Source organism: Bos grunniens, chromosome 7 (genome assembly GCF_055505025.1).
Source record: "Bos grunniens cultivar Pamir isolate PY7600 chromosome 7, Bosgru_T2T1.0, whole genome shotgun sequence".
Lineage (NCBI taxonomy): Eukaryota > Metazoa > Chordata > Mammalia > Artiodactyla > Bovidae > Bos > Bos grunniens.
This window is the reverse complement of record NC_141171.1, coordinates 26,324,735-26,340,685: the sequence shown is the minus strand read 5'-3', so window position 1 is coordinate 26,340,685 and position 15,951 is coordinate 26,324,735. Positions and strand designations below refer to the sequence as shown.

At 40.7% G+C, this 15,951-nt stretch overlaps 2 protein-coding genes across 36 annotated transcripts in view; one reads left to right on the top strand and one right to left on the bottom strand.

Annotated features, from left to right (window-relative positions):
- The window catches only part of CTXN3 (cortexin 3), a 32,359-nt gene extending 17,553 nt beyond the window's left edge, over positions 1–14,806 (top strand). For 5 of the 30 annotated variants that reach the window (XR_015166972.1, XR_015166982.1, XR_015166983.1 and 2 more), the window contains 6 exons: positions 1,050–1,102; positions 1,202–1,264; positions 2,468–2,535; positions 4,989–5,175; positions 5,268–5,619; positions 13,623–14,806. Coding sequence is in view for 10 of the 30 variants with exons in the window: in XM_086410510.1 (XP_086266636.1) it covers positions 13,713–13,958 (246 nt within the window). In the remaining 20 variants the exon portion in view is untranslated. Of the gene's footprint in view, positions 1–1,049; positions 1,103–1,201; positions 1,265–2,461; positions 2,536–2,567; positions 3,420–3,483; positions 4,073–4,988; positions 5,205–5,267; positions 5,620–7,029; positions 8,870–13,622 lie in introns of those variants that run through there. The other 25 variants (XR_015166973.1, XR_015166987.1, XR_015166974.1 and 22 more) reach the window with 17 other exon arrangements.
- The window catches only part of LOC147368940 (uncharacterized), a 509,652-nt gene that overhangs the window by 131,902 nt on the left and 361,799 nt on the right, over positions 1–15,951 (bottom strand). The window lies entirely within an intron of this gene.

Here is a 15,951-nt window from a genome sequence, read left to right as displayed (position 1 = left end):
GTACATGATACCCTAAATTTTAAGCTTAAGGTTCTTTCCTCATAGGGTTAAAATGCCTAATATGGCCAAATATTCACTGAGAGGAAAAAAATTTAACTATATTACTTTCTAAGTGTAGACTTCAGACACCCTACCTCATTAATCATATTGGTTTCTTATTTGAAATATAGATTCTTGGCCTGATTTAATTAAATAATCTGGGCCAGGGCCCACCCCTTAAATCTGCAAGCTTAACAAGCTTGTGATAAAATGTAATATTAATGCTATTTTATTTATAAATTAAATAGATATAATTTAATATTAATAACAGAAACACAGGTGATTTATAACATTTAAGTACTTGCTATACATAAACATGGGAGAAGGAAACAGCAACCCACTCCAGTATTCTTGCCTAGAGAATTCCATGGACAGAGGAGCCTAGTGGGCTGCTGTCCATGGAGTTGCACAGAGTCGGACACAATTGAAGTGACTTGGTATGCATGCATGCATTGGAGAAGGAAATGGCAACCCACTCCAGTGTTCTTGCCTGGAGAATCCCAGGGATGGGGGAGCCTGGTGGGCTGCTGTCTATGGGGTCGCACAGAGTCGGACACGACTGAAGCGACTTAGCAGCAGCAGCAGCATACATAAACATTTCATATATATTATTTAAAGGAAAAATTATAGATGGCAGGCCTTTTACAAACTTTGGGTGTAGACTCAAAAGAGAAATATATACCCTTAATATTTGCCTTTTAAAATAATATGCTGTATGACTAGAACTTCTGACTAATCTCATTGACATGATTGTAAACTTAAACATTTTTTCAATCAGCAACTAATTATGTTACTCATAAAATGCAGTGTTGAATCAGCTGAAGTTTGTATTCAGTGATCACACATCATAAATGCTGTTTATTACTATTTCCTCAGCCTTCTTTCAGTAATTTCTACAACTTTAAATATCAGGAACTGAGATTGGTTTTTCACTATATTTTTAACAAGGATTTTTTAACTGCTTCATATGATTTTTCCCTCCTCTGAGTGTTTTCAAATTGATTTTTCAGTGGCAAGATTTTTAGCTCCAGACATTTGTCAGGTATTAAAGTCAGGCTAAAAGGTCAGTAATTCTCAGATACATTCTATTTCATTTTATAAATCATCTTAATGTTCTAAGCTGCTTAATCCTCAAGTTTTCCATGTATCTTCTCTTCTACAGTGCAGCTGTGGAACAGAAAGAAAGAACCCTGCCAAAATGACAGCATAAAAATTTAGAGGGATGGTTTGTATAAAACCCTAATTAGTACTTTATATGACATTTTAAAGGCATTAAGTATTTCAAAGTCATTAAGCAAATGGTTATTATTGTACAAGTCATTTTAAAAGAATAAATTTACCCACCAGGATGTTAACTGCTCAGTATGAATTTCCTTTGAGCAGTGAATAAGCCATGGTGATGCTCTTATATTTTCATGCTGTAATTAGAATAACTAAAATTTTGCAAATATTATCTCTAAATAGAATTAATATGATACGTTTTGTGAAGTTGTTCCTTTTTAGGATGAGACATCAGCTTTTTTATGAGCATGATACATTTCATTTCTATATCCTTTACTGTTTTTGATTTAGGAAGAAATAAACTTGATAATTTTTAGGGCAATCTGTAATCCTGACAAGTATGAAATTCTATTAGTGTTTTCTTTCTTTCAAATATAATTCCACTGAGTTGCACATTGTTTGTCTCTCATTTTCATTTTTATACTTCTCTGTGCTCCAGCTTCATCGACTACTAATTGAGCATTCACCAGACAACAGATGTGATGGTACAGAAATGCATTCAAGAAAAGATTAAACCAGGAGGCTGCCAATTTGCAGTTGGACTTTAACCTGCTTGCTTTTTAATAATGCTTGAGTATAGATCCTTATTTATAGGCTTGGTATAAATATTATTAAATCTTTCCAACTATTCCCTTGAGCTTTGAATGTTCACTGACCTGTGAAGATAGCCAAGTGGATAAATAAGCTTATACTTAGACCTAGCAAATCAGAGGGCTATTAGAGCTTATCTTGACTTTTCTTTTTACTTTATGTTACATGATGCATTGATTTTTTTAAACTAAGAAGCCATTTTAAAAAGACACACTTAAACTGACTTCCAATTCTCTCTTAATGAATTGAAAGTGGTAGAGTCATTAGTGCATATCCCAGCCTGTTTTCACATCCTCAATCTCACATTTGCTGGTAGTCACATAAGTTACACTTGGCTTTAGCCTTGGAAGGCTAAAGAGAACCTCTGAAGGCAGAAGTTAACAAAGGAGAGGGGCTCTAAGAGCTGTCATGTGCATTCTTGCCACCCCATCCATCTTACTCCGTGTGTTCTTTTCCCCATTCCTTCCTTGAAAAGAGTGATCAGCTATGTCCAATGTCGTCACAAAGAACAAGAGAGATTAATGGTAAAGAGTTTTGTTTTTCTTTTTTGGTTCAGGCAATTAAAAGCTACAAATGACCTTGTGAAATCAGGTCCTGTAAGAACATGATTCAGATGCCTGCTGGGTGAGTAGCGAAGGGAAGGGGAGGAAGTGGGGAATAGTGGAGGTGGGCTTATCTGTCAAGAAGCTTAGCAAGCATGGCTGGAAGGTAAGCTCCTAGGGTTCTTACTAGGAAGCCGCCTAGACTTGTGCAGTACACAACCTGAACGAACTCAAGCAGGGACGTAACACCTATAGTTTTTATTCTGAGCACGCTTTTATTCTGAGCACGCTTAACACAGAACATATCTGATTTGCAATGAATGAACTTAATGGTTCTTGAATAGTGTCAAAGAAAATTTTACCTAAAAGAAGGAGGAAAAGATTTTTTTAACCACTAATCTAGTAATGAAAATGAAAAGAAAATCATGTTTCTATTTTGAAAAGTATACCAAGAATCAATTCAATTTGATTTTGAGAATTAGGTAGAGTCAGAAAGAAACAATGATAATTAATAATAGTACAGCCTTGTGTTGACATAAAGCTCATGAACTTTTCCTCATATTCATTGTCTACTTCTTTATGGAAAAGTGCAGTAAGAGAAATTTAGGAAAGAACTGTAACCTAAAAAATATTAAAAGTGAGATGAAATTAGAAGGTAGGAAAAGTTCTTAAAATAGATTTCTAACAATACTAACTCAGAGTATCATGTGATAAAAAGACTGAACTGACATTCAGGAATAACCCTGGGGTCAGAGAAGCATAGTATATATAACCTATGAAATCATCCTATTTCACCAAGTTTCATGTTAGTCTGAAACATGAAACATCTCTGTGCAGCCTTATATGTTCCTGTTTAAAGCTGGACTAGAAAGCAGAAATTTGGGGAGCAATTCAAACAACTATAACGATTATCAAAAACAAAAGGACTGGAACCTACTATGAAATGTTCAAAGAGAGAAACTTTTTGTAAGTCCTTCTTCACTGTTTCAGCTCATGACGACTATCATAATGTAACTGCAGGGGAGAAGGGCTGATACTGATCATTCCAATGATAATTATCTTATAAAAGAAATATCCAAACTTGGCCTGAAGATCTTTGTAGCAGCAGATCTTCATCAAATGTTCTTTGGCTTACCTAGTTCACTTCCTTTGTGGAAGAGCATTCTAACAGAAGCTTGCGGTGGTTAATGACCACAAAGGGGATAGGAGAGAAAATGCGCTGACTCACTGAGATGAAGTAAGCAATGGAGGAGTTAGTTTAAACAGAGGTTGTCAGAGGGGGTTTTGGAATCTACTTCTCTGGAGAGTTTTAAAAATAGGCCAGGCACTCATCTCCCTGGGATGGGCTCAGGCTGCATAGTAGCTAGAGGACAACCACAGCCCTCTCGGGTTCCCTGCCACCTCTACTGTCTATAGATGACAACAATATCTGAGGGGCCCCTGGGCAGGGAACTGGTGGTAACCTGGCTCGTTTCTAACTAGAGTCCTTTCTTACCCCATGGAATGATAAGTATATAAGTGAGGGTGGGGTCAGATTGTTCCCTGAACCATACTCTGTTAGCATTACTGAGCAGGGTGCTCCATCCACCAGCACCGTCGGCTGAAAAGCATGGATACCAGTTAGTATTGAATGACAGTGCTCTGTTGGATTTCATTTGTTCCATTGTTTTGTGTGTCTGTGTGTCTTTGTGTATGTGTGAGAGAGAGAGAGAAAATATAGTTAAGTTACACTAATTGGAAAGGAAATTCGGTTAAAGAGTCTGGAAAACATCTGGGGAAAATACCTTCATGTCCTTGTGAAGCATTTGATTCTGATGTTAGACTCTAATCCTTAGCATTTGAATTTCTTGGATCGGAGGCTTATCCAGGATTGTTGTCTCTTGCTAGCAGGCGGGGGGTTTCCTCTTAGAGAATGAGCTCCATTCTAGTCCCCTAGAGCTACTGGGTCATGGCCAGCTTCTCAGGAGAGCTGAAGAGACAGCAGAGCTGACAGGCACAGGGAGACTTAGCTTTGAATATCTTGCACCCCATTATTTGGTGGGTGGGGGTCTTGCTAATTGTTCTTCCATTTCAACAAAGAAAGTGGTGATTTGCCAAAAATCAAGGATGTTCCATCTTAAGGATTAGGCTGAATGCTTTCAAGAGAAGCACTTTTTTTTTTTTTTTAGGATGAATTTTATCCTATAATATTTTTCCAATTTATTTAGGTACTTTGTCCAAGGAAAATAGTATAAGTGTTATGCCGTGTAACCAGAATCTTTAGAATTAGTACAACTTTTTCTCAATGAAGGTCTATCTTTATTCACCAAGTGGGCTCAGATGGTCTGTGTCGGGTGGAGTGCCTGCCAAGGTCACAATCATGCAGGCTGCCCAGAGGAGAGTGGACCTGGCAACCCACCACGTAGTAAATTTACAAACAGGTGGTGAAATTAGGATTTTCTTTTTTACTTGTTCTTTCCTCCATGCTTCCCATAATCATTGCTTTTCTGGAAGGTCAACTTTGTTTTTTTTGTTTTTTTTGTTTTTTTTTTTAAGGAAAAGGAGTCTTTCCTTCATCTCCTAAATGCTAAGTTGATGCCCTTCCCTAGAAGTCTTTCCATTAATTAAGTTGGCCTGAAGGTCATAAACCATGATCGATATGGAGGCTGGTTGCTGCAAGGTGCTAATTGACATCCCCAAAGAGGAATAGTGTCAACAATCAATAGAGAAGAGCAAGACACTGGTAGATTTATGGCTTTGATTTTTGAAAAGGTATGGGAATGCCCTGTGATGTTTTCCCCCGTACTCCTTTTGAATGTTAATGCTTTCTTGAAGATGATTTCAGACACACTGCTAGGATACTGCCTCTACTCACTGAAGCAGAATTCTCTGAAGAGTTGCTGAGGCAGAACCGAAATCATGGCTCGCCTCAGAGAAGCAGCTGTATTGGCCGCTAATGATGCCTCACACAGAAAGACGATGCTCCTTTAACTCGGGGTTTTAATGGGAAGTTTCTAAGCCTGAAACAACAGCTTTAGCTCTGGGGTGTGCCATCAGCTGCTTGCAGCTACCACTGCCTACTGCTTTCTCACAGCCTGGTCGGGAAGAATGGAAGCTAAGGAGGCTTGTAACTACCTGTAACTGTTCCACCAGGAAATGGATCAAGTGTTTGTTCAGCCAGATCCAGGTATTTGACCAAAATCTGTGTCTATGGTGGGCTAATTAGATGCTTTCCTCTAACTTTAAATATATGCATGAGCCATGATCGCATGGATGCCTTTTGGATCCAAGTTCTGAATTTAGATCTAGCTGTCAGATAAAGTCTAATTAAATAGTTGCTAGGTAAAGTTAATGCACGGGGGTGAAATGTAACGATGCCTGTATTTTTAAAGCATGCTTAAGTTTATAATGCTACAGACACTGGATAAGAGAATAGTAAAACAGGCTTTTTTCTTTGCTAAGCTGCAGTAAATTATTCTTGAAAGCTCTCTGCCCATTACATTTTTTTTTCCTATTCACCTAAAACATCCCACCTTCCAAAATGTAACAGGGATGTTCTAATTTGGTTACAAAGGATCATGACCCACACAATTCATAGTGATAGTGCTGACTATCCCTGTTGTCCCTGGGCAGTGTGTAGCCCTAGCCTTTTGAGGTATCAGCAAGCACTCTCTTTCACTAGGAAACACACAAGGAAAGAGAAGGAAAACTGAGTTGAACAGTAAGGTTACTGTTTGGACTTTGAAGTTCCAGTTCGCTCGTGGTACCTTTTGACACCCCCCTTTACTGACTGGGCACTCGCAGGCTATTTTTCTGATGTTCTCAGCAAGGCTGCAGTCTTGCCCTGCAGTCCCTTTAAAACTCGTAAAGCAGATGTTAGGAGGAAGATGAAAATAGGGAGGAAGTAAAGCTGCAGTCAGGGCTCAGGCTGAAGATAAAGGTCCCCTGCTGACCAGCATGGTGAACTGGCTACAGCAGGGTTCACTCCCCAAACCAAGCAGCAGATGTGTCTGCAAGCTGACTTTGCAGAGATGAGCAGAGGAAGCCGACCTCCTGTGCAGCAGCGAGGTCTAGCAACAGTTCTGAAACTGCCTGTTGACATTTGTAGCTGACCACACTCGCTTGTCTTTAAAATTGGTGTCTATGGGCTTTCTACTAGCCTTGCGTCTAATTTTCAAGTGTATAAATTAATATTTACTCCTAACCATCCTGTGAATTTGGAATCATCAGGGCTATTGTATCAGAATAGGAGTGGTGTTGAAAAAGAGGAACATGGGGGTTGCCATGTATTGATGTGAGCCAGAAAAATGGGGAGAGGGTGGTTAAAATGCCTGAAGTACTTAGAGTCCGGAAATCTCTACCTCAAGGTCTTGGCTGGCCACCAAAAGGGCCATGTATTCTGTGAATTTATAGGAAACATTTTGCATCTTTGCATGTATATCCTGGAATGCAAGTTGCTCTTCACTGGATTCATACACAGAATTTCTAAGAGAAATGAGGTGACTTTGGTGGTGGGCTCACAGTTGTGGGGGGAGATGTGTAATAGGGTCGACTGGGATGTTTACACGTTGGGGGTGGGTGGGTGGGATGGACGATATACCTCCAGACACTCCAGCTATACAGACAGCAATGCAGTTGAGGGTTCCTTTAGCTCAAAAAAGTAGAGAGTGATTTTATTCTGCCTCAGTTTCAGGATATATTTCTTCCATTTTTACAAAACATGTTCACATTTCAACAGCCAAGCGTCAGACCTACTACAGGATAACGCAGCACTTTGACAAAGTTTGTCCCTGTCAGTTGTTGCAAATTCAGTCCTGCCTACCTAGCCAACTCCCTCCCTATTTCACAGTCTACGGATTGGTCTCACTAGGCTGCTAGATAAATATAAACAAGATACACAGGACGTCTTTGTGGGACAAGGTGTCCCGTCCATCACATGCGAGTGTAAGCTGGACAAGCCTGTGAGTGTTCTTGCTCGATGGATGAACTGTCTTTACATCTGCTTTTGAAAATACATCAAGTCACATAACTAGGTTTGTGGCCTACAAGGTTTAAAAATTAGGTACAGCAGTTATATGGTTTCAGAGTACTTAAAATACAGACTGCGTTGTTTCACAGCACCCTGCAGGGCTTTAGCAGTTGAAGGATGATGACGTTCTACTCATTCCCCTTTGAAGGGGGCTACTCTTGAGTTTTTTGATTTGGGGCGGTTTATTTAACAATCTCCATTCCTGCGTGGGAAATGAGCAATAAATCTCATTTTGCACAACAATGAGATAAAGAGAAAACACTCATTCCTCATCACCTAGTTTTTGAACAGCTCACCATGTGCCAGGTAGGACTATACACACACAACATCTACTGCAGCTGTTATTGCAACCCATCGCGAGAGGGATGACCACAAAAGTGAGATGGTGAAATCGAATGCCTGTGTGTGGTTTCCCAGAACAAGGGGCCAAATGCAATGAATGAATTCTGCTGCTGTCACTTGGAAAATAAGAAATATATCATTACTTTAAGATAGTTCTCTCCAGACAAAATATTTTTTCTTACTGTGAAATTTTATAATGAGATGAACAGTCCAAAGGCTCCAAGCTTGAGAAGGATATGTATTGGCATTGATAGTTCCCATGTAAGACAATACGATTCAGGATATTTTAAATGGCTACCCTTCCCCATCAAAAAGCAATCTAGGTAAGAAAGGATTGACCCCTTAAACAGAAAGGAGAGTGCTTAATTCCAGCGGATTTCTATATTTCAGACCCTACCCATCAGCAGTGAGGCCAAAGAAAATTTTAAAAAACCAAACAACTGCTTCTTAAATCATGAGCTCTGTGACTATTAAAATGTCATTGTGACTCAGATTATTTGTGATTCTTTGAAACAAGATCTATTTCAACCACAATGGCCTGACACCCCAGTTAGGGTGGATGACATGTTCTTTTTTTCACCCCTTCTCTGTACCACCCAGCACCTCCAAGCTTGAATTCAGTTCCCTGAACTCTAAGGGGCCAGAGGTTTGTTTCAACCTCTATTTAGAGAGGCAATGATCCCAGAGCAGCAAGGAATTCCTCAAGGAGCCTGTTGTTTAAAAAGGGGATGGTGAGGAACACAGTGGAGATATATCCTGTAATAGGTGCTGCTGCAGAGTGCAGGTGAAATGTTCCCAGGGACAGTGCGCAGGAAGCGTCGGTGTCTCGGGTGAAGGGAGGACCGAGGACCTGCTGGGGAGGAGGACTTTGGCGTGGACCGGAGGGAGGGAGAGAAAGCCGCAGGTGGGAAGAGGGTGAGGAGGAGAGCATCTGGCGGACAGCATCATGACTCAAAGCTCAGAGGTGGGAAACCCGGAGGTGTTCAAAGGCTACCAGGTGTGAGGTGGAGCTGCTGAACGGCCAGAGTTGGGACCCTCTCCCTAGGTGACTGCAGATCAATTACATGTAAGTTTGTTCTTGTCCACTGGTCATTTTGCTCAAAACCAAATGTGATTTGATCTTTGTTCCTTTCTGAACTTACTTTGGAAATACAGTAATACCTTAGAAAAATTCCACTGACAGATTGCCATCTAATCTGTGGTCCAGAAAACAGGTGTATTAGGTCCACAAGAGGGTTAAGGGGTTGGTGAGGGTCTTGGATATTGGAGTACAAGGGTGGTCTGAGGGGATGAATGGTAAATTTCAGCTTAGAAAGATGAATCATGACTCAGTATAGAGGAAGTATGGGGTAAGAAAGAGAGAGTTTCTCTGCGAACGGACTAAAGTGCGTGGCCGACAGTGAGAATGACTGTGGCTGAGATGGACTCCTCACACGGGGCTTTGTGACTAATTCAGGGTGTTTGCACTTTGTGAACTTAGAGTCCAAGGAGCTTAGTTTGAGAAAAGGGATGTATTACATGACTTTTGAAAATGGCAGCTTTCAATTAAGCTTTCCTTGGTCCACGTTAAAATTAGACTTTATTTCCTGAGCACATACAAAGGGACCAAGCAAAGGGAAGACAGGTGTGCTGTGTGATAGGGAAAGCCAGTCAGGATTAAAATACTGCTGTGAGTGACTCTGGTCCTTCTTAAAATAACTGCCTTTTGTTGTTATTAATGCTGATAATGGTTGCGTCAAAATCTTTCAAAATAATTTACTTGCCCACATTCCACTATTCATCTGAAAGGAACATTTCATTGTTTAGGTAAAAGCAATTGTGACCGTTCCCTAAGAATCATTTCTACCAAAAAAAGGAACACTTTACTCTCAGGCACTTACAAAATTTGGATGTCTTTGAATATTCTTGTACTGTGGTGGCCAAGTGATTACATTTATTTCTATTTCTGCATCTTACACTGATGCTTCCTTTAGCTTAAACATGCTGTTGAGCTTTCCAAATTTGTAAATTATTGATTAGTTGATTGCAGGTTTAAAATCAAGCAGGCTCTTCTAGGGATTTCAAGCAGTTCCAGGCAAAACTGGGAAATAGTTGGCATTTCTTTATGAATCTCTGGATCTCCATCTCCCTTCATAACCATCTCCTCTTCTCATCTCTACCCGCTCTCCCTCATCCTTCCTTCCCCAGGACTCTCCCTTTGGACTATTGACTCATAGCCCCCATGTCTGGTTCCCGCAAGTCCCTCTAGCAGCCTCTTGCTCCCAGCCAGATCTTCCTTCAATTTCCTTTCTATCTACCTCTTTTTTCCCTCCTCCAAACAGGAACAGTATTCAAAGACAAATCCCTGCTAATGTGTTAATGTTTCATTTTCTCTGGTAAAATACTGCACTTTAATAGAGACCTGTGATAATTTGACCAAATGAAGTTATTTTAATAGGAACTTGAGCATCATAGTATGCTGGGAGGGGAGAGGCTTACAATCTGTAAAGATCTGTAGAGTTCTCAAAATGCTTTCATCTCTCGTTTCCTCAGTTTGGTATATCTAAAAGGGGTTGGTGGGGAAAGGCTCAGAGAACAAGAATATATATATTTATATTTTAGCAGGCTTCTCAAAACACCTGATCAGGTTGCAAAGAGGGTTAACTATATCCTTAAATCTGCCTTTTAATCAGCATAGCATGGTAAAACTGCAAATTAAAACTGAGTGTTATGACATTCTAATAGTTGGCTTCCCTATGAAGAAGTGAGGCCCCAGACTCATGTATAGAGAGATGTCACTGATAATCTGAAATTGAGATGACTAGGTTGTTTACTGGGACTTCTTGGAATGGTTGCCCATCACTGCATCCCCCAAATGAATGGTGTACCAGTTCTAGAACCTGAGTTATGGAATAAGCCTAGGAATTATAGGATGCTTAGCTAAGACAAAAGGACTTGATACCTTGCCTTGTACAAAGGACAAGGCTGGAGCAGACTGGTCCAGGGTGTCATGATGGTGCTTGTCATGATAGTAAAGTGAAGACCAGGGGTGGGAAGGGAGGGACCGAAAAGGTATCGCTATATTAGTCAGACAGCTCATGGCTAGGGTATCATTAACACAGTCTCAAAAGGCTCTTTCTCCACTGTTGTCATTGAACTTCACAGATCTAGCAAACTTTGTGCTGTAAATTTACAGTTAATGGTCCTCTTTTTTCTTCTATTTCCCTTTTGGATTATGTAATGTTTTCATTAAAAAAATTTCCTAAAAATGCAGTCCTGTCTCGGTTGTGTTAAACAACAAAGAAAATGGCTCTGGTTTCACTTGGGCCAGACGGAAAATGGACATAGTAAAATGGATTGTACTAAGCCAGTGGGAAGGCCAGGGATCAGCAGGACATGGAATGACAAGAGGCCACATACTGTGTCTCAGTGGTAAAGAATTCTCCTGCCAACGCAGCAGATGCAAGAGATGAGGGTTCGGTCCCTGGATTGGGAAGATACTCTGGAGGAGGAAATGGTAACCCATTCTAGTATTCTTGCCTGAAAAATCCCATGAACAGAGGAGCCTGGCAAGCTACGATCCACGGGGTTGCAAGAGTCAGACACAACTAAGCGCAGCACAGCTTAAGCATCTATTCCTCTATCACCACGAGGCTTTCTTTTGACCCAGGTTTTGGGGAATTTTTTGTTTGGTATGATTAAGTCCAGTTTGGGTATTTGGTGTGAGTATGGATGTCCTTAGAAGCACCAGGGGGAGCTGCCTTGGCTGCCTTTCCTGTCCCCTCTTCAGTTCCTATTAACACTCAAGACTGGTAGGGTGCTTAAAAACAAGCAAACCAAGCCCAATCCATGAATATCCTCTATACGCCTAAGGAGATGTTTTTAAAAAACAAATTTTACTCCAATCGTATTTTAAAATAAAAATGACTCTACTGCAACTATTCCAACCTTTAAAAAATTCAGAGTCAAGGAGCTGCAAAATATTATTTCCCCTAAACTGGTAACTCCTTCCTCCCAGATACCAGTTGTAATTCCTTTTGTAAACTATTTTTAAACTCTGATTTTATAAACTTTGAAGTGTCAACATATATGCAAACTGTTGTTATGCTCACTAATTCTATACCTCAAGACAATGATTATAAGTTAACTGAAGAAATACTATGTTAATCCTTTAGGCCATAATTCTATTTTTATTTGGTTGCTCATTTTCACTGAGCATAATTTCTTTTGAATTCATGGTAATTTCCATAGATGACTATGTAATTTTTTTAAAGACAGATTCATAAATATGTCCTATGATTTACCTATAATGTCTGATGTAAGTACTTTTCTTTATCAAATTTGATTTAAATAGGTTTAGTTCAATATATGAAGCTTTCACTGGCCTCGATGTCTACTTCAATATGCCTTTAAAGACAAACAGTAATATCCATACACCTTAGTTTTTCTACTAGCAAAATAGAAATAGTGATAACATTTCTTTCTTTCTCTTCCTCTGACCAAATGGTCTTAAACAAACAGTAGGAAGCTTCTGTAAGGCTTTTTTTAAAATGCAATCAATTTCTTTTCCCTAGCTCGGTTCTCTAGGTCCTTTCCAGGATCAAGTATTGAACCAGGTTTTTGTTTTCTGATGAAAAGAGAGAAAAGCAGCAGGAGTCTGATGGTTTGGGAGTCTGAGACCCCTCCCTTCTCCCTTGGCCTGGGCGCTGCGAGAGAGAGCAGAGGAGGAGCATGGTAGCTTCTTTAGTCCTGTCTTCAGTGAAGCAACACTTTGTTTCCTTTGCTTTTCATCTTTGTATGCTTTTCAAAGGTTTTCCCTGACATTCATCTTCATGATAGCACTGTGAGACAGCACACAGCCATTTCTACTTCTCATCTTTCCAACTTAGTGACCTCTTCAAGGTCCCACACACAGTAACACGGAGGCTAGAGACTGGGGACCCAAACCCAATGCTTCTTGAGAGAGTTTCTATATTAAGCACCTTTTCCAGCCTGGCTCAGACAATAAAGAATCTGCCTGCAATGCAGGACACTCAGGTTTGATCCCTGGGTCGGGAAGATCCTCTGGAGAAGGGGATGGACACCTACTCCAGTACTCTTGCCTGGAGAATCCCATGGACAGAGGATCCTGGTGGGCTGCAGTCCATGGGGTCGCAAAAAGTCGGACACGATTGGGCAACTTCATTTTCACTTTTCACTTTTATGCTTTGGAGAAGGAAATGGCAACCCACTCCAGTGTTTTTGCCTGGAGAATCCCAGGGATGGCGGAGCCTGGTGGGCTGCCGTCTATGGGGTCACACAGAGTCGGACATGACTGAAGCGACTTAGCAGCAGCAGAGTGACTAACACTTTTCCAGCCTCAGTTTCTTCATACTACAGAGATCCCTGCTCTCATGGAGCCTGTGATAGAGTGGCTATCTTCTGTTGTATTTAGCTACAGTCCTGGCACACAGCTGGTATCCAGTCAATGGTCTCATTATAAGAATGATGTGAGAGTATTATTACTGGAGGGAATCTGGAAGAGACTTGGCAGGGAAGCTAGGTTTGGATGTCAAGTTGGCAACACACCTGAGGTCAACATTGTCTTGGACATTTCTCATCTTCTGTACTCTGGTTGCCATCCCTGCCCATCCCTCCTGGTTCCACGTGGCTACCCTGAGAACAGTCTGGTAGTTTCATGCAAGAGTAACATTTTCTTCCCCATAGTTATATGGAATTAAGAATCCCTGTTGAAAAAGCTTAGCGATTGCTTCTTCTCTCTGAAAAATAGGATGGTGAGCCCAGAAATAAAGTTGCCCTTTGATGTTTACTCCCTCTCTTCCCTTCCTTTCTCTCTGAAGCGTCTCCAGGGTGCAGCCACCATGATCTCGGCAGGCTGATGATGGAAGAGAAAGAAGCCGGGAGACCCTGTGCTCCAGCATCCCTGGACGATGGATGGAGGACAGCCAGTCCCTTCTCCTCTGTTGCCCCTTGGGAACGTGTCATCAGATTCTAGCATGTCTCTGGAGCAGAAAACCACATTTGTTTTTGTGATTTTGTTGTTTATTTTCTTGGGCATCCTCATCGTCAGGTGCTTCCGGATTCTTCTGGACCCGTATCGGAGCATGCCAACCTCGACCTGGGCTGACGGACTTGAAGGCCTGGAGAAAGGGCAGTTTGACCATGCCCTTGCTTAGCAGGACAGCAGCAGGAGTCCATCCTGAGGAAGAGAAGTGCTTCGTGTCTCAGTGAGAGGTTTTCTTTAGTCACCGTTCTCAGCAACTCGAAGTCTTCACCCTATCTGGTTCTAGAACCACAATCTATTTATTCAGTAAACATTTGAGGACATTGGAAATGGAGGTTTCTATTACCAACCCCAAATAGGAAAGTTTCAGTTTCGACACTTACTCAATGAATGAATATTGTTGAATGTGTGTGATGATGAAGCCAAGAATACCAATAGTGACTTTGCCTAAAATGAAGCCCTACTGGACCTGGGGGACCTGACTAGGTCACCAGGAAAAAAGACCTGGTTTGAATCTGAAGGCAGGGCCAGAACAGACTTCCTTGCTCTAATTTTGTCCCCCAGCTTGTTTTCTTTTCTTGGGAATCTGGGTCCTGGGCAGAGAATGAGGAGGATGCTGCTGAGTGGACAGACCCAAAGCAGGTACTTGCTGTCTCCTAAAGCTAAGAGCAATGGGAGGCAATTGGGAATGCTTAGAAGAAGTGATTGATCTCTGGGAAATACGAGTGAGGATGATGTTATTTTACTTTTCAAATAAAATGAATTCAAAGGTTTGCAAACTATTTACCAGGCCAAGTGCATTCTATGTATTCATATTAATAACATGAGTAGAGGTAATGATACATAATCTGAATTTACTTTCTTTGCACAATTGATTGAAATAATAGGTAGCTATTTCAAGTTGTGCTTTTTTTTTTTTCAATAACAAGTTAACTGTTTGGAGGAGAAGACTTTTATAGTCTTAAGAAGAATGTATGCTTATGACTGATATAGAAACCAAATAAAACTTTTCAAGAAACAGAAGTGTCTCCTCTCTCTTATTTTAGCGCTCTGGAGGCAGTGTGTTATATCGAATGCTGAGGACTAATTGTTCTGAGAAAGAGAAAAAGACCAAAGACCATAAAAGGTCATCTGATTCATCCCTCTCCCATTTCAGGAAGGGCTTCCACAGATTGACACATGGGGCCTATTCTAAGCACTGTTTAAGTCTCCCAAAAAGAGAGATATGAAAACCTCTTATTCCAACTCTGTACGGATAGGAAAAACTTTCATCTAAACTAAACTCCTTAAGGCTGCATTTAAAGTCTATGTCTTCTAATTTTCTCCTCAATTAGCCTTCATTAAGAAAAAAAAAGTTTAAAAAAGGAACTATGCCTAAAAAGGCAGCCCTTAGTAAAACTTCTCCCTTGTCTTATTCTTTCTTTTGTAACATTTTGGAGATTCTTCTGCTCAGCTTTCCCTTGTCCCCCATATTCCCTCTTGATTTATTTTCATTTAAAAAATAATAGCTCTATTAAAATGTAATTTACATACCATAAAATTTAGCCTTCTAAAGTAAACAATTCACTGGTCTTTAATATATTCACAGAATTATGTGACCATCATCACTATCTAATTCCAGAATTCTATACCCACCACCAGTCATGTCCCATCCGTCTTTCTTCTCAGATCCAGTAATTTCTAATCCAGCTTCTGTCTCTCAGGATTTGCCAATTCTGGACATTTCATACTAATGGAGTCAAAGAATACATGGCCTTTTGTGTCTGGCGTCTCTCACATAGCATGTTTTTGAGACAGATTCATCTGTGTTGTAGCATGATCTGTATTTTACATCTTTGTATGGCCAAATAGGACTTCCCTGGTGGCTCACATGACTGAGCGACTTCACTTCACTTCATGGCCAATGATATCCTGTTGTTTGGCTAGACTGTGTTGTGTTAGTCACTCAGTCATGTCCGACTCTTTGCAACCCCATGGACTGTGGCCCACCAGACCCCTCTATCCATTGAATTCTCCAGGCAAGAATACTGGAGTGGGTTGCCATTCCCTTCTCCAGGGGATCTTCGCCTGGGTCGATCTTCTAATGGATCGAACCCAGGTCTCCCACACTGAAGGCAGATTCTTTACTACCGGAGCCATTATTCATCTAGCATGGTTATTCATTG